The sequence below is a fragment of the Euprymna scolopes genome, chromosome 1 (assembly GCF_053919585.1).
Source record: "Euprymna scolopes isolate OS-2025 chromosome 1, ASM5391958v1, whole genome shotgun sequence".
NCBI classification, from domain to species: Eukaryota; Metazoa; Mollusca; class Cephalopoda; order Sepiida; family Sepiolidae; genus Euprymna; species Euprymna scolopes.
The window spans coordinates 83773841-83796322 of NC_136482.1; the positions used below are offsets into that span (position 1 = coordinate 83773841).

The following is a 22482-nucleotide window of genomic DNA, read 5'->3' on the forward strand; positions in this document are numbered from 1 at the left end:
TCCAATGAGAAAACTAAAAACACTAATAGAGAATTAATTAGAATGAATGTTTGAAAGAATATGCAAATTAGCAATATCTTTTGCAGATGAATGCAATTCCACGACCCATATATAACAAAGTTGTATTTGATTTTCAAATAAATAGAAAAAAGGGGTTTTAATATGAATATCAATACAAAAAACAACAAGTTTACAGTAATATAGATAAGAATTGATAGAAAATGGACTCTATAATAATATATACGAAATCTGCATAAATTAAAATATCATATTTAAGCGTTTTGTACCTATTCACATTATTTTGGATTCTTTGAACTACTGTTCTCATCTTGAGCGTCATTTTCACAGCGCTTCGGCTGATATAACCGATCTTCTTCAAGTGTATCTTGAACTTTGGAATCTCTGTCATGACTTAGTACGGAATTTTGATTCACAGGGGTAGCATACACTCATTCCATCAGTCATGGCTGGGTAGGAGTGCTAAGTAATTCGAAATTGTATTTTCCATCACCCACACTGAGGATTGAAACTTCAATCTTCAAAAGAAGGTCACTTTTACAACTGAATTTTTCCAAGTACTCCAACGACTGCACAAGATACACCTGAAGAACATAAGAGGTTATACCAAGCGAAACGTTGTAAAAATGACACTCAGTCCGAAGAACCCAACTGATAAGAATAATCAATCCTCGTCTCAAAAATTCAGAAACAGAAAATGGTACTTGTGTTACATCTTCAAATCAAGCATCTTGAGAAAGTCTTTATATAAAGAGGAAACATTTATCTATATATTAATACGATAGCGTGTGTTATTTTCTGTGTCAAACTTACATTCAGGTCGTTTAATTGTTATGTACTTCCATTTCTTGTTATAAATAATTTTACCAAGAATTCTTCATACGTTTTGGTTTAGGTTTCGATGATAGCTAATGCCACTTAAGTCATCTATTTATTTTTATAAATAATTTTATTAAAAATTCTTCATAAGTTTCGGTTTCGATTATGGCTGAAAGAAGTCAAGTTATATTTTTCATAAGTTTTTATTTCGGTTTAGATTCAAGCTAATGCACCAAAGTCATGTCGATATTTTTTTTTTTAATCGCAACTATATAATGTATAAAAATCGATAGAACATTAACTCTATAATAATATATACGAAATCTGCAAGAATGAAAACATCATATTTAAGTCTACTTTATGACCGGGCTTTGCCGGGCGTTCGTGCTAGCTTAGATAAATACTTTGGAAGTTTTAACAAAAAAAGCTACAATAATATCAGAGCGTCTTCATTTACAATGAACATCTACCGAATGCCAACATCAATCAATATATTACATATGAATGAGTCCCCTGTGGAATTTCCACAGGTCCCGCTAGTGAATATATGATTAATTGTGGTATTTTTTTTAAAACGCATATATAATGGAAATGGTGGAAATAATATGTCAATGTGATAGAAAAAGCAAAAACCAAAATGATATAGTCATCAATGTTTCGTCTTTAATTCAAAACTTCCTTGGTATGATTAAGTTGAACATATAAGATATAAGAACAATATTTGAAAATATTTTGTGATGTGAAAGGATATATTTGTTCCTTCTTTTTGAACGAAACATAGCCGTCAGAATTCAAAATATCTAATGCATTTATGACATGGAATGAGTGATTTTTTTCCAAACAAAACATAGCTGTTAGAATTCAAAGTATGATGCGATTCTTACGGAAAAAGTATGTCTTAGTTCGTTTTTCTAAGACATTCTTTTCATTTAAAAATCGCACAATATTCTTTTAAGAATAATGTCTAAATGTCGTTTGAAGAAATTTAAAAAAAATTCTAATTCTATGTCATTGATGTATTAAATATTTTAAATGTTAATGGCTATGTTCCATCTAATTTAAAAACAAACATTTTCAAATAACGATCTAAACACCTTTTTTTTTTTTTTACATTAGCAACGCAAAAATACTTTAAAATATTGTACTTATATTTTATTTCTTCAAATCAACCCTCAAGGAATATATATATATATATATATATATATATATATATATATATATATATATATATATATATGTATATGTTTATATATATACATATATATGTTTATATATATATATATATATATATATATATGTATATGTTTATATATATACATATATATGTTTATATATATATATATATATATATATGTATATGTTTATATATATACATATATATGTTTATATATATATATATATATATATATGTATATGTTTATATATATACATATATATGTTTATATATATATATATATATATATATGTATATGTTTATATATATACATATATATGTTTATATATATATATATATATATATGTATATGTTTATATATATACATATATATGTTTATATATATATATATATATATGTATATGTTTATATATATACATATATATGTTTATATATATATATATATATATATATATATATGTATATGTTTATATATATACATATATATGTTTATATATATATATATATATATATATGTATATGTTTATATATATACATATATATGTTTATATATATATATATATATATATGTATGTGTTTATATATATACATATATATGTTTATATATATATATATATATATATATATATATATGTATATGTTTATATATATACATATATATGTTTATATATATATATATATATATATATATATGTATATGTTTATATATATACATATATATGTTTATATATATATATATATATATATGTATATGTTTATATATATACATATATATGTTTATATATATATATATATATATGTATATGTTTATATATATACATATATATGTTTATATATATATATATATATGTATATATATACATATATATGTTTATATATATATATATATATATATGTATATGTTTATATATATACATATATATGTTTATATACATATATATATATATATATATATATATATGTATATGTTTATATATATACATATATATGTTTATATATATATATATATATATATATATATAATGTATTACGATGCCTGTCTCTCATTCATAATATATTATATCAAATGACCTAGAGCAAGTGCTATTTGAACACAAATTTAAATATTGTTCATACATATGTTAATAAACGCTCCGGCGCATATCGTTTTAAAAGCACTCTATACTACTCAGAATACCGTGTCAACGACTATATACAATGATATTAAACTCTTCAAAGGGAGTGCAGATACGGTGTGAAGTACTCAAAACACTAAATAACACTTGAGAAGAATTCTTAACGTTTTTGATCTGGAAATAAAATCTTCTGTTCGTAAATATGAAAAGCGAAAGAAAGATGAACATAGTTCTTTCTTGTTCTGCTAAAGTTGAATTAATCGAAATACACTGTCAAACCAGACATAATATTTCAGTAGTGAATCATAACTCATTTTTTCTTTCATATTGTGTAATTTATTATATAAAGAGCAGTTATCTGTATGCTTGGATAAAGTCAGAAACTACATATATATCATTCAAACACTACCGTGTTTGAATATAGGGTTAAGTGGCAGTTTTAGTCAATCAGAACCGCTTTAAAGCTTTACCTCTCACTTATTTTTCGACCAAATTTCAAACAATTATTACAGTTTAGAGATCGCCTTCTCAGCTATATATTGAATTTTTTTTTTCAATTTTCATTCAGTAAAACAAAAGTTATGAATTTTCTGATGTTCAAAATCGTAAAAATGTGTAATGAGGTGAGCGAAGCTTTTTATGACTGGTCTCCATAGCAACTATGTCACTTCAGCGACTACTGTTGCTACTCATTAACTGCTGTCACGAAAATTAAACAGAGAATGAAAGCATGAACGGGAGATAATTTGGGGATTTTATTGAAAGCAGACGAGTGCCGTACCTTGTTATTACATATGTGTTTATGGGGACAAAAACATCAGACTGCAATTAAACAAAGGACAAGTGACTTTATTCGAATTTATTGGAAAATCATGGATTACAATAGAAAAATGCGAGCATGAACAGTAATATGGTTAAGCTTAAACATGGAGAAGTAAAGAAGGACTAGTTGTTAAAACTGGAAAAGAAAAGATATTCTATTAAAAATATAATAAATTTATAACTTGTATTGTAGCATTAAGATTTTTTAATTCAATTTATAACATTATATAATCAATTCTTAATGCTGCAATATTTTAAGTTATGAATTTATTATATTTTTTACTAGAATGTCCTTTTCCAGTTTTAACAACTAGTCCTTTACTTTTCCATGTTTAAGCTTAACCATATTACTTTTCATGCTCGCATTTTCTATTATATAAGAGGGAATTAGACCTGGAGTCTAAAGAGCAGAGTTTATTTTAATATAGTAGTAAATGTATTAATACTTAAGAAAACAGTGCTCGTTGTACTGTAGATATATAATAAGCTCAATAGGTATAGATATCCTAGAGCTATATTAATATTGAGTGAAACGATTCATAATTGTGAATTAAAAATTAGTTTCAAAAGGAGAAAAAGTTTCAAAAGGACAAAAAATTGATTTTATATATATATTGAAAATAGTGTCCAATTTTTATCACGATTAGCAATTATCTTATTTTATCTTGCTAGTCATTTCCTCTTAAGAAAAAAGCTTGAACCTTCATTGAATAAGGAAATACTTTTCTGTACTCCATGTTTTCGTAAATTTATATTCTGTATCATTTTATTTCCTTTAAACCAAACATGCACATATATGTCTACTTGGTTTCTTACCCACTCCTCACCCTTTGAAACGGCATCAACTAATTTCCCAAGAAACTTTATCTTTCTTTTAAACTACTGAGTCTCCACTTGTCGAGGCTATAAAACAATCGCGGATAAATGAAATGAATAGTGTAACAATTAAATATTGTGCAAAAATTGAAACTCACTACATAGCAACCACTCAAAATAAAAATTACAGAAAACAGCAATTTTTCTTCTTTTACGAGAAACATTGATCATGAAATGTGAGAAATGAAGGACAAAATAAAGGGGGGGGGGACAAAAATTCCCAAGTGGTTAGAGGAGCTGGTGACGAATGGTAGCGTCTATATTTAATTCTAAATAAAACCTTGTGCTAAGCATTTTCGTATATTCATTTGATGAAAGAATTGTATTTCAGTGATAAATTATAAGCATTTAATAATTAGGAGTTACTTTACAATCCTACTGTAGATTCGATATTTTAAAATAATTGTGACAATTACTTTAGTAATTAGCTAGTTTTCAGGAAAGAGATAGAAATATTGTGTGACATTCTCGTTATACATGTCTGATTTTGTTAATAAATATAAAAAAAATAAATTATAAATTTTGTTAGTTCCAGATTCGTAATCTCTCTCTCTCACGACGGGAAGATGTTACACAAGGGTTGAAAATTGGAATTTTAAGAACCAACGCCTAAAACGAAGAACACTCTTGTCATCAAAAATGCCTGACCAGTCTCGTCGGCACTGTCCGGTAAAGACGACTGAGGCGAGAAACAAAAAACTAACTCCTCTCAAAGGAAGATGGAAAAGCCTAGAACTTCACAGAAACAAAACCATATCTCAGTCAATTGTGAAAAGCCATCTTAACAATAGCCTAGACTTTCGTAATTCAGAAATTTGCTTTGATTTTTGTATTTATTTTCATTAAAATCAGAAGATTTTGTTTTTAGTGAAAATATTTTATTGACTTTAAAAAAAAGCATTGGCAAAAAACAAACAAAATCAAAAAAATGCATTAAATCGAACCTGTGGACGCCAATTCTCGAGTAGAATAATGAAGACCTGTTGGTCGTTCACCAACAAGGATGGCCACGGGCTCTGATCTGGGTTTTTTTAAGTTGTAGAGTAAAATGCTTCCAGAGTCATCATTTTCCATAAACCAATCAGTGTAGTAAAGAATGTCTTCTCGGATGGCGATGCCCATTGGTATCTGAAAAGAGAGATAATGCACAATCGTTATTTTATTTTTGTTAATTTACACCACTTTTTAAAAAAATATATATTTTTACGTTTTATTTAATCAAAATTTAAACAGGGAAAGTTAATTTTATTCTATTCTGAAATTTATTAATAATTTAATTTTTTGGCTTAAGTTAAAAATAGCATTATTTATTTATAGTCCTGTACGTGCTGCTTAATTTATTCATTTATTGAAATCTAGGTCTTAGAACACTGTCTTAACGAATAAGATGGTAAAAAAATATTTGGTGTCCAAGTGTTAAGTTGGTCTCTATTTGTATTAAGATAAAGAGTTCTTTGTGTTAAGGTCTTAGAGTGATCTACCTTGTTTGTTGTTATGGATTATTAATTGGAAAAAAAATTGGTTTGTTGTTATGGATTATTAATTGATCAATAGCCGTATGTTTGTGATTTGAGTTATGTGAAGAGCAAATCAACACTAAAATATGCTACATGCGACTGGGGACTGTTTGTGAATTTCATACTCCCATGGAACTTCCTCCTTCGGAGGAAGCCGGTTGAAACCCAATACGGTTAATGCTGTTTCCCACGCACATACACAAATCAACACTAACCACTAAACAAATTTACAACAAAAAATGTCTGTGCTTTGGTAATTTGATTAGAAAAACATGAGTGTAATGCTGAGTGCATATGCAGAATTCTGGAATTTATATAAACGGAATCGAATTAAGATCAAGAGAAAACGGCTGGCTAGCGAATTTGAGAGGTCAACTTTTACCACCATTCGTGTGCTGTCCACTATTATAACTTGTTAGTTGTACTTGTTTGCCACAACCAAACAATGATAGCATATTTATACGATGTTTGCATTGTTCCTTTAAGCACAGGAACGATATAAAACATACGGAAGAACGAATAAGATATTTTCAAACAAAATGGAAGCAAATAAATTCTATGAATAAATATTCATATTAGCATGGCATGGACCCTTCCGGGTACGGGTATTCTTCTAGTATGCATATATGTTAAACGAAGAGATGAAGGCAAATGAACTGAAATAAAGAACGACCTAGCAGACGGATATCAAGATTGACGGGTGAAAGGTTGAAAGGCGAGCTAAAACAGAACAGATTCAAAATGGCAAGAGATTAACATTAATAATTTAAAACAAGAGATTAATTGAAAATATACGGATGCAATACGAAATATGCTGGTATTTCTTTATTCCTTATATATTCATAAAAATTTTAACCATGGTTACAGAAACACAAAGAAGGTGGTAAAGAAGTTTTGAAATGAGAAATAAAAGAAATATAAAGCTACAGATAAAGGTTTATAATAGATACAAGATAATCCTACTAATCAGCATCCTTTTAAATCTCCATGTTTCCATTAAGCTAATTATATATTCTTTATCCTTTTCTCATTTTGCAGATATCGTTGAAACAACCATGAGTTTATCTTGAATAAGATCTTTTTTTATTAAATGAATTTTCCATTACTTAGTTTAGAAAAAAATCTTAGATATCTTCATGCACAGAATGAAAATTTTAGCTTTCACCTTCCTTTAGCTTTCAACTTTACAACTGCATTCAACTTGTAATGAGATGTTGATATGCTGTTAAACAAAACTCAAACTAAAATTATTTGGGCGGGAGGGGGGAGGTTACTAATTACATTTTCCTTTTATTTAATACGCTTCCCAAACAAATACAACCAAGCAAGTTATAACTGACCAAAGGAAAAACAACCGCAGGAGGACAGCGGAAACGGTTCAAGGATAGCTTGAAAGTGTCCTTCAGTCTGGTTTGTACTTCGACTCGTGGGAAAACCTAGCCCAAAACAGATGTTCCTGGCGTACTGCAAATCACAAAGAGGTTACGATTTATGAATCTGCACGCATTGAAGAATTTGAAACGTTCTATTAGAATCGTTCCACAGGTGCCCTACATACAAGGATACTTCAGAGCTCGGCTCGGGCTGACAAGCAATCTCCGAACTTGTAGAATAACTCCATGATCACTGTCATTGTCGACAGCGATGGACAGGCACCATTATATCATCAGTAACCTAATATTTTACAAGAAGAGATGTGATAATTTTGTTCACCCAAAGGACCCAAAATATTCAGAGTGACTAAGCGAAATATTTTTTCCCGCAGTACATTTCACAACTAAATTAAAATATTCATGTGTAGAAGGCGTGGTTATTTTGATTGCTTAAGCGAAATTCAGGAATGAGCATTGCAGTTGAAGACGTGTTGGTGTCTAATGGTATATTATCTGTCTCACCTGTCAAAATGAGATTGAGAGAAAGCACCTATCAAATTCATGAGTTCGACTTTCATCATCTCCACCACTTCATAACTCTTATTGCTCCCTTTGCAAAACTAAATCATGTTTTGCAAAGTCAAAAACAATAACAACAATTTTCTTCTACAAACAGACCAAACCAAATGAAATGCAATGACAGATGGATAACTATTCGGGAATGCCAGGTGCTGTATATGGAAGGATGGTGCCCCATGTAAAAACACAGACATTAAAATAGCTTCAGAAAATACTTGCTGAACGGAAGTTTCGTTCTCAATCATTGGTGCAAAGCTTACTGAAGAGTATGTTATCGTTTTTTTTTTTTATTAGTTCATTTTTTTTTTTAACTTACAAAGCTTGAACTTGCAACCTCTACGTAGCATTCGTTTTGGAATATCCCAAATCTAATACTTTTATCAACTAGACTTGAAACATGCAAATATCTCATTTCAGTTAGTTGTTTACAACGATTGATCGTTAATTTAAATACGAACTTACCTTGATATTTTCTGCTATATTTATTTTTTTCCATTCGTTTGTGGCTGTGCTGAAAAGTAGGATCTGTGCACTGCTAGTTTTATTGTTATAGTTCGAATCCGTCAAGTAGAGTTGCCCGTTGTCCACTGTCAGTCCGTTGGGGCTACTCAGTCCATCGTCTTTTAGAATCTCCATTTCTGTACCATCGAGTAGTGTGCGTACAACTTTCGGTTCATTTCCCCAATCAGTGAAGTACAGATACCTGAAAGATTGCAGAAATATAAATTATTTACAGTTTTATAATGTTTTGACTAATGTGTCCTCCGACTTTCTTCCGTTTTTTTCATTTATTCATTGTTTTTTTTTTAATGTCGGCAAGGTGAAATGGACATTTTGCATTTCAGCTTGTTGATATATTTCTGTATGCGTCATTCAACAATGCAAAAAGATTTTACTCGTTGCAAACCATCCTTGGTGTATGATTATTATTTCCTGTTAATTTCAATGTTATGTGACCAGTAGTTTAAGAGTTTATCGGTTACATAGTTTCACACACACATACATGCATTTACTATTCATATAGATTACTAGTAGGGTGATCCCACGTTGCCCGGGATTGAATGATGATCAACAAATGTTTCACGCTCCTATATTTTTTATTGTCATCGAATCAGTGAAATCGCCCATTTCTCAAGCAAATCGATTAATTTTCTGCTCTAGTTGGGAACTTATTGCACCAAGAGAAAGCTCATATGGCTCTCGCAGTGACTTAGTTCACAATATACGTAGTATAAATTGCACTGTAAAGAACTTACTCTTGATTTTATAAAATTATTTTTTATATATAATGGCGTTAATTAAAGTTTAAAATGCAAAAGTCAAGTACTATACTTCAATTGTGCATTCATTTCGCACACGCCCCTGTCATATCAAATAACCTACTGTTGATTTTATATTTCGAGGCTGTCTGTTTCTTTTTTTCATTGGATTATTTAAATCATCGATACTTACAGAAAATATTCCTATAGAAAACCTATTAAAGAACACTGCCAGGCACATAAAGTATGTTCATGTAAGATTTCATAAAAATCGGCTCAGCAGTTGTAGTGTCTATGGGGCACCAACTCAAAGACACGCAAAATTCCTTTTAAGTAATAGTAGAGATAGAGTTTCCAAAAAATAACATGATTATTCAATAATGATGTTAAGTAGATGCATGTAGTAAAGTTAATAACAATTTGATATTTTATATCATTCAGTCGATTACATTTTTTTGAAAATTGACACCAGATGATTTTATGAAGCCCGGAGAGTACAAAAGGCAAAACCATATGAAAGTATTAGCAAGCAAGATAAGAGTAATAGAGTGCATCACGTAAAAATAAAGAACAAAAACAAATGAAAGGGGATGACGATGTAATTCCTTTTTGTTAACACTTACCCGTTGTATGGGTCGAGATCTAGACCTCTTGGTTTTTCTATGTCACTAACAATTGTCCTTCGAACTCTGCCATCCAATGCGACCATTTCGACAGTATGGGATGCACACACTGAGCCATCCACACCATGGAATGTTAAACCAAGATTGGTAAAGTAAAGACGACGTTGTATCCAATCAATCGCCAAACCTGAAATTTTAAATAACAGGGATTGATGAATTTGACATGAAAGAGGAACTAAAAAACAACAACATATATATAAAGAAAAAAATCAAACGAATATTCTAACAATTTCCAAAATTTTTATGTCGTTAAGATAAGATTCCTCATATAGGGTTGAATGGTTGGTAGTTTATTTACGAGCCATTGAGGCATATCCAAAGAATTTTGCCTTACTGATATAGAATACATTATAATATGAAATATCTAGAATGTTGGTTCGTTATTTTTTTTTTCAATTTTTTTTTATGCTCTGTATTACATTTACCTTTCTCACTCGAGATTTTCTACAGAAATTACTTTAGCTTTCACGGATCCACCACACACACACACACACACACACACACACACACACACACACACACACACACATGTATATATTCTACTAGTGGACTAGTTACCCTGAGACGGGAAAAATCCATGAATATAGCATTAGCTTTAAATTTTAATGTTTTTTTTCTTTTTATAGGGGGATGTATAGTACGTTGTCGGTAGCACCCTTACTAAATAGTTACGTTTACATAACGTGCCACGTTATTCACCCTTATACCTTGAATACAGTTTTCATAATTCATGATAAGTTCTATAAATCAGGATTTTGCCAGGCACTTACATATCATTGACACTAACGTGAACGCACTGATCCTTTTGAAAAATATATTACTTTATATAACCCAAAATTTTATGTAAATAATTCCCTCCTATATAGACTTTCGTTATATTTTACTTATTTTAAAAGCTTGTAGGGACAGCAGCGAGTTTGGATTGACAAAACCCCAAAATGTTAAAATGTAAAAATAAAAACAACAAATTTAAGAATAATCTTCCCATGCTACTCATTGTGTTGCTGGGAGCATATATTCCAAAATACATAATGATTTTTATTAGTTTAGCAGTTTATCCTGTACACCGATATGCAACCCCCAATGTTAAATTTACAGAAAATATGTGTTCATGCTATTTATCTGATTGCCTGCAATACATATTGAAAAAATGACCCATTCATTAGTTTAAGAGATTACCTTGAATATATATATATACATATATATAATAAATTCTGAAGCTAAACTTTTACTGACTTCTATGAATATTCTTAACTTCACTGAAATAATTTCTCCAGTACCTCTAGATTCACCCTCAAGGATCATAAACCTAATTTCTATGACAACCCCTCCACCAGATTGATCTGTCCATCTAACTCTGACTTAGATGCTGTAAGCAAAAATATCTTAGATAGAATCATCCCTTCTATTAAAGAAAAAGCAAGTTTCCCTCTTTGGCTAAATTCAGATTCTGTAATTAATTGTTTTGCCTCCCTTAAAAATAAACACCTTAACTTCATAACCTATGACACCCAAAATTATTATCAATCAATTTCTCCGATCCTTTTAGATAAGGCTCTAATCTTTGCTAAAAGAAATTCTGACTTAACTAATTTAGAAATTAAATTAATTCTCCTAGCGAGAAAGTCCCTTATACAATTTAACAATAAGTTTTGGACTAGAAAGGAAACCCCTGATAATTTTGACTCCTTATGGTTGCTTCTGACTCTGCAGAAGTTACCGATTTAGTGGGACTCTTACTGAAAAAATTTAAATGCCACTTTAAACATATCCAAGGGGGCCTTTATAGAGATAATGCAACTACAACAGCCAGGCCAAGAGAGTACAACAAAACAATTAAAAAATTACATAGCTTCTTTAATAACTTTGGCTTTTCTATAATTATCGAACCAAACAAAAAAACTTCAAATTTCTAGATGTTACACTTAACTTTAACACCGAAACTCATAGCCTCTATCATAAACCCAACCTTACGCTTTTATACGTCCATAAATCTTCTAACCACCCCAATTTAATTATAAAATCTGTAGTACCATCCGTCTCTAGAAGAATTTCTGCTCTTTCTGCTGATAAAAAACTTTTAATCAAAATGCTACTTTCTTCAATAATGTCTTAAGGAACTCAGGACACAAAGAAAAGCTTAAATACAATCAGTATGCTCATCCTGCAGGCCGCTTTAAATTTGTAATCACACACAATATGACTCGTAAGAAACCAATTCAAATAACAAGATTTGCCGCTATCAATAACAATGAACCAATCTACATATATAATCCCAACCAAAATACTAATTATAATACCTCTAACCCACCCATTCGCATCAGGAGAAAAATAAATATTTGGTTTAATCCTCCATTTAACATAAATGTCAAAACTAATATACCTAAGGAATTCTTCAACATTGTACAAAATTCTTTCAAATACCCTCACAGATATAGTTCTATTTTCAATAAAAACTCAATCAGGATTTCTTATTCAACAATGCCTAATTAAGAACAAAGTATCTTAAGATCTAATAACAAAAAATTAAATCAGCCCCAAAAATTCCTTTCCCAATTAAACCCAAAACTTACTGTAATTGTAATAACAAACATCTTTGCCCACTCAATAATGATTGCATCCATAAAGATGTTATATATTCGTGCACAATTACTGAGCTCACACGCAATCCTCCCATAACAGACACTAATATTTCGTCTTCAAGTTATCCTTCTTCCCATCCTCCATCTGATATAGTTACTAATCCGATATACCACTCAAGAAGCCCCTCCATCTACAATCATACAACTAGTAATAATAATAATGATAATAATCATAATGCAATAATATTCTCTTAACAGCCATCCTAACACTAACAACACTCATTATTCCCTCTAAAATAGTCCTCATACAGACATTGTCGCACCATTTGTTGAACACTATGAACAAAATTCAAACTATTTAACTAATACAAATCAGCAAATTAATATTAATATCAGACCTCGAGATTTTAATAAAGTACATACATATATCGGCGCTACTTCAACATTAATTAAGAAAAGAATATCAAACCACATTTCTTCTTTTAACAACCATAATTCTAATAATAACCAAGGAACTTCTCTAACCACTTTAATTAAAAAACTTAACTCTAATAATACCGCCTTCGCAATCAAATGGACTGTCATAAAAAAGTTAAGTCTTATACTCCAGGCTCTAAGTCATGTCGCCTCTGCACAACCGAAGCTATAACTATAATTACTTCCCCTCAAAGTAACAATATAATAAATTCTAAAAACGAACTGATCTCTTTCTGTAAACAACTAATATATATATATACTGTGTGTGATTATGTGTGTTAGAACTTTTAACCGTAAACGTTACGTAATGATACAAAAGGTAGAAAATGGGCATAAAAAGAACTGTACCTAATTGTTAAATAAAACTAAACATCCAATAAGAAACAGAAACAAATGGAGAGGAAATTAATGAGAGTTGATGTTTTAAAACAATATGCAAATTGCTTATCCTTTTTAAAGATCCAGGTTTGGGTATATTAGAAAGTTGCTTTTGCTTTCTGAATAGACAAGAGGGCTTTTAATATCAATGTTGGTGCGACAAATAATCCAACTATATACTATTTACCTTATAATACAAAAAGGCACATGAGCTTATTCAGTCAAACACACACTTTTCGCATTATTTGTTCATAGAAACTTTATCACTTAGAAGATAGCTTGCAAACTGTTAGATTTAGCTGTCATAAATAGCAAATATTTTAGGAAAACACGAAATTCAACAACTGTGAGTTTTAAGAAGAAACGACTACTTTTTAGATGAATAATTATCATGCCAGTTATAAGAAATATATACGGCACAATCACATTGACACACCGGTTCCCGTCAGATCACCGAAGTTTAGCCACGTTGAGCCTGGTTAGTACGAGATAGGTGACCATTTGGGAATTCTAGGCGCTGTATCTCGGCATGTTTCCAGTCGTTCTGAGCCTCCACTTGCCACTGGTATTTAACAATGTCGACTCAGGAGAGGTGTGGTGGGAGACTGCGCAACTGTTGCCACAACAATTTCACGCGCAGCCACCCTTAACGTGGGTATTCATAGTCTGAAGGAAGCCTGGTTTATTCTATGAGAAATATATAGAAGGATTGGGCAAAAGTTTTGGCGCAATTAGATTAGTGAAAAAGAGAATACAGTAGAAGTGATGAAACATATGTTGTTAATTTTAGACATGACTATGGATGGCTGAGAAGAAAGCTCTATTTATTTGTATCTTTCTTTCTATGATGAACGCATCCGTATAAAAAATTGAAATAAAAACTATATCTAAAATGAAAATACTGCCGCTTATTTTAATTAAATAATAAAAATTAGATTGGATAACGAAAATTACAGAGCAAAAGAATGAATGTTTTGGGAAGATCTGAAAAAAAAAGGAAATATAACATATTGTCAACACTCACAACATATTTGCTCAACTTATACAACGACATCCAAAAACTAATTCAATACTGACACAGTTTAAATATTGATCCGTCTCTTGATGAAGTTATTTTTTTATGCTCTTGGTCAGCACTTATTGTTTCCAGGCAGATCTTGTATTCTGCCATGTCATATTCTGGATACGTTTAAAATGCCGTTAGATATTGATTACGTTAGCAAATATTATTAGCTTGTCTTAATTTAAAAAGACAAAATCATAGCAAAGTCTATATGAACAGACAGATTACATTTCTTTGTATCTAATGGAAAAAAGTAGAACATAGACATTTTTATTTTCACAGAACATCTCTGTTCTCTTCTCTATATATAATAAAATGATTGCAGAAATTCCCCTCTTGACCAAATTACGGTAGGTTTGCAATAACAAATGCCACAAATTTATTACGTTTTAACTATTACACACTATTTTACATAACTTTCGAGCGCTGTCACAGACACATTCTTTTGTTATAATAAAATCCTACCTTTTCTCCTACGAGCGACATCATCACGATCGCCAAGATCTTTAGTCGAAGTACTTCGTATTTTCCTCTCTTAATCAAAAGTTCTCACACCGCTCACAGTCAACACCGAGTAATTATTTAGCCATTATAACTATATTGCCGTGTAATCCTTAATAACTGGCTGAAACACTCATACAACTACCTTTACACTTAACTATGCAAAAATAATGATTTCTCCCACTAAAATTCCGACTATTCTCATTGGCTGAAACCATAAAATTCTATTATTTTTTTCTACAAAAAACAAACACGTCAAACCTTATTCAATATGACCACTCAATCTACACGCTTTATTACTTTTATGCATAATAAACGAAATAAATAATTCTACTATGCTCATATTCATAACTTTACGTAGCTGTACCCTCAGCTTTTACTGCACACATATGATCGGCACGGTTTGATTTAAATCAGTTATAATTTTCCGCGATGTTACAGATTAATATTTACAAAAACTTACCATAACATTTGCTTTTAAGTTACACAAATAAATAGTTGTAATTTGGTACAAATAAGTGTGCGCAGAGTTTTCTGTTAATGTTTACATCTATTGCAATTATCGTTTGTTTCACCATTTTTAGATAAACATTATTTACATATTGGTACAAAAAATTTTTTGTCGCAGCTTTCATTTCATCATGTACGGCTTCAGCGTATAAATTATGCAGTGATAAAATGAACTGATCTCTTAGTAAACGACTACAAACTGTTGTCTTTACCCGAGCATTAACAGAAAACCACCGAACCAACAATACTTTCATTACATGAAAAAAATTTACAGAAGAAGCGGCGGCATCTTTTTCTTTGATTTAACAGTAAATTATATGGTATGTATCTTAAAAAAAAAATACGAACCAACAAGTTTTTCTGTTATATGAAAACATTTACAAAATAAGCTGTGGCAACTATTTTTCTTTTTTTTTTTTAATTAAACAGTACATGTTATGGTAGCATTTTGACAATATTTGTCTTTAACATTAAAATAAAAATTCGTTCCAGCCTTATTCCTATAATGTTTTGATTTAATAAAAAAAAAATCGTTCAATCGAGCGTCCGAAGTTATGAGATGAAAATCAAAGTGGCATTTAGATTGGGGTGATTAGATAAAAAAAATTTTTTCGATTTTGGAGCATCTTTTAAACCCTTACACGATCATACTTTCTTTTTTGCTTTGTTTTTTAGGGAGGCGTTTTGGTTCTATTTTTCTGCCATTTTTTATTAATAATTAATTTTAATACTATTGTGGATACTTCAGTTGTTGATAGACTAACAAATCATAAAAACTATTTCTTATTAGATAAAACACATTTTTATACTTAAAGCCTGAATTACATCCATAAAAATTCTCATTCTCATTTTCATTAATTTGGATTGAGTTTGTATCTGACTACATTTATGCCAGTTTTTGTTTTGTCAAATAATTTAAAGTACAAATTTCCCCGACATTACATTGCCTACGAATACTTATTTGTTATATATATATATATATATATATATATATATATATATATATTTTACTATAACTTTTTTGTTTAGTTTTCTGTTCAGGACTCATTTTCGACACTGACATTAATACATTTTGGCCTTTTTTTTACACAATTTCCTTTAAACTAACGACTTGTACATGTTTTAGACTATGCTGAATAAGACAGTCTCTTAACTTTGGCGAAGACAAGTAGTTTTCGAAATATAATGACATACATTGTGCACTATAATTCACCATTCTACACACGTGCGATAAACAAGTCAACTTCTCTCTGCATAACACTGCTATCCCACTCCCAATTTCTTTTTTGGTTTATAATCTTTGCGAGTGGGTATGCTAACACCATATATCAAGGTTAAACTTTGGGCAAATACTTTGACAATCTCCCATCCTCATAAAACGAGGTGTATATTCCGAAAGCCATCGTGAAGTTTGGCGTGTCTATTCCATGAAGAGATTATTGGCGTGCCTATTCCATTCTTAACATGAGGAGGTTAGAGGTGTCTATTCCGAAAGCCATTATGAGAGAATTGAAAACAGTGGGTGGAATGGGTAGAGGATTAATGAAGAGGACGACTTGATAAATATTTGTCTACATTAGACTTGAAGATGATCATGCTGAAGTCGGTTAGGGAGCAGACTAATGGTATCTTGCCTCACAGACCGGAAGATTTTTACTGTGATTGTAGTCAGACGAGTTTTTGTTGTGAAAGATTTTTACGGAGGATTCATACTCAATCGAACATGGACATAACCATGCAGTAGAGAGAGAGACTATCAGTATCTTTTTGTCTGAATGAAGTAGTAAGGACGAGAAAAGATCATCTCTAAACAGATTACAAGTCAGTTTCTACAAGGAAAGAACGACATATCTCCAGATATGACAGCAGTACTCATCTTAGGACGATTCTGGCTATTATTATCATGGTAGATAATTGCACCAGGTACTTTCTGGCAAGGTAGAATGATCCAACTATGTCTCCAGCAACCTTAGCAACAGATTGTGTGTTGTTCATTTCATGTTGAGGATGAAAGTCAATCCTCGGAACTTATTAAAGAAGGGGTGTACATTGAGGAGAGAGACGTTAATTTTGAATTGGTGATGAAAAGATAGTAGCTTTGTTTTAAAAGCGTTAAAATTAGCAAACCATTTCTTCCCCGATTGACCACATGCTCTGAATGACAGAATCATGTTGATCATCAATGCTCTTCAAAGTACTGCCATAAATAGTCGAGTCGTCTGCAAAGATGTCAACAAATGATCTCCGAATATCATTTGGAAGATACTTTATAAACCCACATGCATGCCGGCATTGTAGCTGTATGGTTTAAACTGTTGTCTAACAATAACTACTTTAGACTTCGGGGAGAGAAAAGATTTGATGGATGAGAGAAAATTCACATATATTTCATAACTAACAAGTTTGTCGGGCAAAACTTTGTGTCAAATCCTATTAAAGGCCTTTTCTATATCAAGAGCTCCTATGTAGGCAAAATTCCTTCAAGGTTCAAGGTAAAGTCTTTTCAACACAAGTTCATTAAACTATCTTATATTGTATTAAGATCGCCCAAACGCCATTCATTTCTCTCCATGCAACACCTATCTTCAACCTTTACTGGTCAAGTTTCTCCTCCATACATCATCACGCTATACACATGCATAATAGATTCTTCTAGTAGTCGATAATGACAACTCTTTGTGTGTTTGCAATATCTAACTTATAAAAGACTGCTTAAAAAAATTAATCTCTTTTTCTCAACTTTCTGATTTAGTTAAATATTTTCATAGTTGAGCCGAGTTCCTTCCATAGATGAGAACAGTTAATATTTATGTTTTTCTGGTCTTTGATTTTACTTCCAGAATAAATAAATGTAACATAATTTCATTTTAAATCATTCTGTATCCATATCAATAATACGAGCAAATATGTGAGGGAAAAACAAATATATTTGCTGGCGTAAATATAAATTAAATGTGTTCGATAAAAATTAATAACTGTTTTTTCAAATCCTGAAATTTCATTGGAGGGATCTGTATCCATGGTAACAAAATATTGAATTTCTAAACATAGCTGAAGAAATCTCTCCAAAATGCTAATTATACAATTGATATTATTCGGATTATTTGCACTTTATTGGTTTGCAAATGAATATGCATCTTAAATTTAAAATTTGTTTTCCTTTTTGAGTTAGTTTATATGATAACGCTCGGATCTCAAAATTCTATAACGATACCGAGAAAACGTGAATCCGTCGAAAATATGTATTTTTTCTTTGTACGTCTTAGTTTATTCTGCATTTTAAAAAATATGAAATTATCTCCCTTATTGTATAGCACTTTAGAAGAAGGAGTTATGGATTTGGTTTGTCTATAAAGTAGTTATGTTTTTCTAATGCCTTTTTAAGTAGACAGATAGCTACAACACTAATGAAAAAAGTAGAAAATGACGGTTCAAATTTGAGCTTGAAAGATATATATATATTTGATTTGCTTATGTATGATTTAATTGTTTTTAACTTTGAGTTGCTCTTTAGAGATTATCCACTGTCGTTAACTTCAAAACGTTTTTTCTATATTTTTAGCTATAAATTTTAAGTTCTTCAAAGGTGGTGCTATCAAATGGGACTGTCTTTCTGGCCAAAACTACACCAAACAGTGATGTTATTGTTTTTTTTTTGGGGGGGGGTCGATTTCGCTTTGCAAAACTCAAAACAATTTTCTTCTACAAGACAACTAAGCCAAACTCTATGAATAAATATTTGAAGATATAAAGAACTTGAAGCATAAAAACTTTTTCCAAAATTACTGGATTCAGCATTAAATAACCTAAAAACAGCCAAGCAGCTAAACGTCTTTTAAATCCATATTGTCTACGTCACATGATTAAACTCGACCTATTTATTATCTAGTCTCATAGCATAGGGACAGTTCGGGTTAGAGGATAGGGATACATTCATCTACCTTGGCTCTACAATGGCTTCATTTGATGCAGATGAGATCGAACACTACATCAATGCTGCAAGATCCACTTTTGTGTAGCTGTTGCAATCCCTGTGTGATGATGAAATCTCGTTGGCCACCAAAGAGTGTATTTACCAAACGACTTCCTGAACTATTCTCCTCGAGGGTTCTGAAACTTGGCCGATGAGAGAAGCTCGAAGTATTTGATAACAACTCTCTTTGTAGTATCCTGCCTTGCTATCATCTTGATCAAGTGTTGATAATCAGCCTGTATCAATGGATGCATCTGTATTATTGTAGCAACGTATTTTGGTGGTTAGGCTATGTTGCTCGTCATCAAACAAAATTGATACAAGACATTTTTCTTCCACCTAACTACCTAATTGATGCAAATACATTAGTGGATGGTTGAAAACCATGGCAACTATCACCAATGGGAAAAGAGAACATAATCAAAATCTCTGTGACACGAGTTGTTGATCTTTGTCAATGCCGTCTGGCTTATCTCACCAGTGCCTACATAGGAGCATCATGCATAGTAAGAGATGATGTACAGGGAAAATAAGAGGCAGGTTCAAACTGTGAAAGATGAAAGTCACACCAAAAATAAAACCAACAATCATACAGCCAGATGCAGACCCTCGTAACTACATTTAAGTAACCTTTTATTTTGATAATCATTTTATACTTAATTTTAAAATCATATTACTGCCAAGTAGTAATGAGCTAATTTTTTAAAGTTTCAAATCAGCATTGTCAAATATATAAGGATTTTGAGTTTCTGGAAGTATCCTTAAATTAATTAATGTACAAGGGGAGGAGCGTTCCAAAAGTAATGCCCCCTATTCTTATTCCGCCCGAATGGATCAGATAGAATTGCAAATTGTATTGTGATGATAACTGAACCAAGGCATTCATGACTTGAAATTTTCATCTCTCTGTTGCAGATACTGACAGTATGAGACTCTAAAACACAACCACGGTCATGGATGTGCATCAGAAACAGATGGTCATTGAATTCCTGGCATTGATAATGTTGATGACAATGTAGAAAATAAATGCTGGAATACAAAAGTCTGCTTGTTTTAATGGTACCGCAATAGTCTGCGTAGCTCTTCAACTTTTGGAGTTAACACAATTATTCTTGGAACGACTCTAATCATTGAAAGAATCCTTGTGCGGACCTGGCCATTTAATCGTAGCTTAATTTCTAATACAAATGTTCTAATTGCAGTTTGCTTTCAATCACTTTAAAATATTTTTGGAGTTTTTCGTTATTAAAGAATCCAAGTGTACCTCTTTGTTATGAACTTCACCTTGAACTGATATATCAGCTGGGTCAAAATAAAGAGGACGTAAGTTGTGTTTTTTTTCACTTTTTTTTAAGCAGATAAAAAAACAGTGTAAACTAAAGTTAAAATACATGCTATTTTTTAGACATGTACAAAATATTACTGGCAATTGAATTTAGAGTAGGTACTCAACTCTCTGACAAGCTGAGCTCAAGACAAATGCTTAGAGAGTTGGTTTATTAGACGTTTTAGAATGGGCAAGTTTTTTCTCTAGATTCTGATTGGCTGATGATCCATAAGTGGATAATATATTTTATAAATATTCAGTTATTCAAGCAAGAATTTTCATATCAAATATTTGGAGGCTTTTTACGTCAGTAATAGTTAATCTGATTCTACACAAGATTATTTTAAAGCATGTGCCAAAATATAATCTCAATTTCCTTAGCACTCCACGGCTGTAGTAGGTGACATAGGCTTTTGGGATTGACCCTTGACATCGTATGTAGTGCAAAGCGAAAATAACTGCTTAAGAAAGGGAGTCATTACCTACAAACTCTTCCCACAAATAGCAGTACAGAAATAAATAGATCTTGAAGGAGATTTCGTGTTAGTAAATGACAATTCAATGAATCGGATTTAGAATTTTGAAACGTTTAAATAAAAAAAATATATGCATCTTACTGCAGTGTGCATTTTTGTTTTGTTTGATGGATGTGAAAGCTTAGGATGCTGCAATGGATCTTTTAGTTCGAATGTCCCAAAGGATTCTTTTTGGCAAGGGATTCAATTTATGGATGTGCCGACGGCAGAACGCCTTCAGAACTTATTCGAACGTTGATTAAATGGCTTGTAATTTAATTAAATAGTGATTGCCTTCCAATCCTCAGGCTCAAATACAAGATGAAAAAATACCGATACATGAAATATAGAAAATTGATGAAGTCCTAGAAATGAAAATGTTTTTGAGAATTTGATAAATTTTGATTTGAAATAAAGTTTAATATAGTTGGCAAACATAGATTAACATATACGCATGGAAATATGCATCAAGAGTGCATCAATCGAGATGTTACAATGAAGAGTTGAGATGATTCATACTTAAGCTTTTACTGACACCACTGCAATGTGGTGTGCTATGTGTATCTATATAATTATGAAACTGTGGACCTTGCCTGCTTGAATCATGTATTTAAAAAAAAAACTTATATAGGCATGGCTCAGAGACTAAGGAATAAGAGTCGAGAGTTTTATGTTTGGGTTTCGATTCTAGCTGATGGCACCGAAGTTATATATATATATAGTTTTTTGTTTTTTTTTTAATAGTTTTGATCTCATTACTATATATTAAGTTCAATATGATAATCGATAGAGAATTGTTTCTATGATAATAAATACGTAATCTGCATGAATTAAAATATCATATTTAAGCATATTGTAAGACCGGATAACGCCGGAAGACCTGCCAATATATATATATATATATATATATATATATAATTT

At 31.0% G+C, this 22482-nt stretch overlaps 1 protein-coding gene across 1 annotated transcript in view; it reads right to left on the reverse strand.

The window, feature by feature from the left end:
- Positions 1 to 22482, reverse strand: part of LOC145245728 (low-density lipoprotein receptor-related protein 5-like) — an 847618-nt gene that overhangs the window by 82399 nt on the left and 742737 nt on the right. Inside the window, exons 9-11 of the mRNA XM_080107325.1 lie at positions 10176 to 10362; positions 8756 to 8996; positions 5769 to 5952 (exon numbers count right to left, since the gene is read on the reverse strand). Coding sequence (XP_079963451.1) covers positions 5769 to 5952; positions 8756 to 8996; positions 10176 to 10362 — 612 coding nt within the window. The remainder of the gene's footprint in view (positions 1 to 5768; positions 5953 to 8755; positions 8997 to 10175; positions 10363 to 22482) is intronic.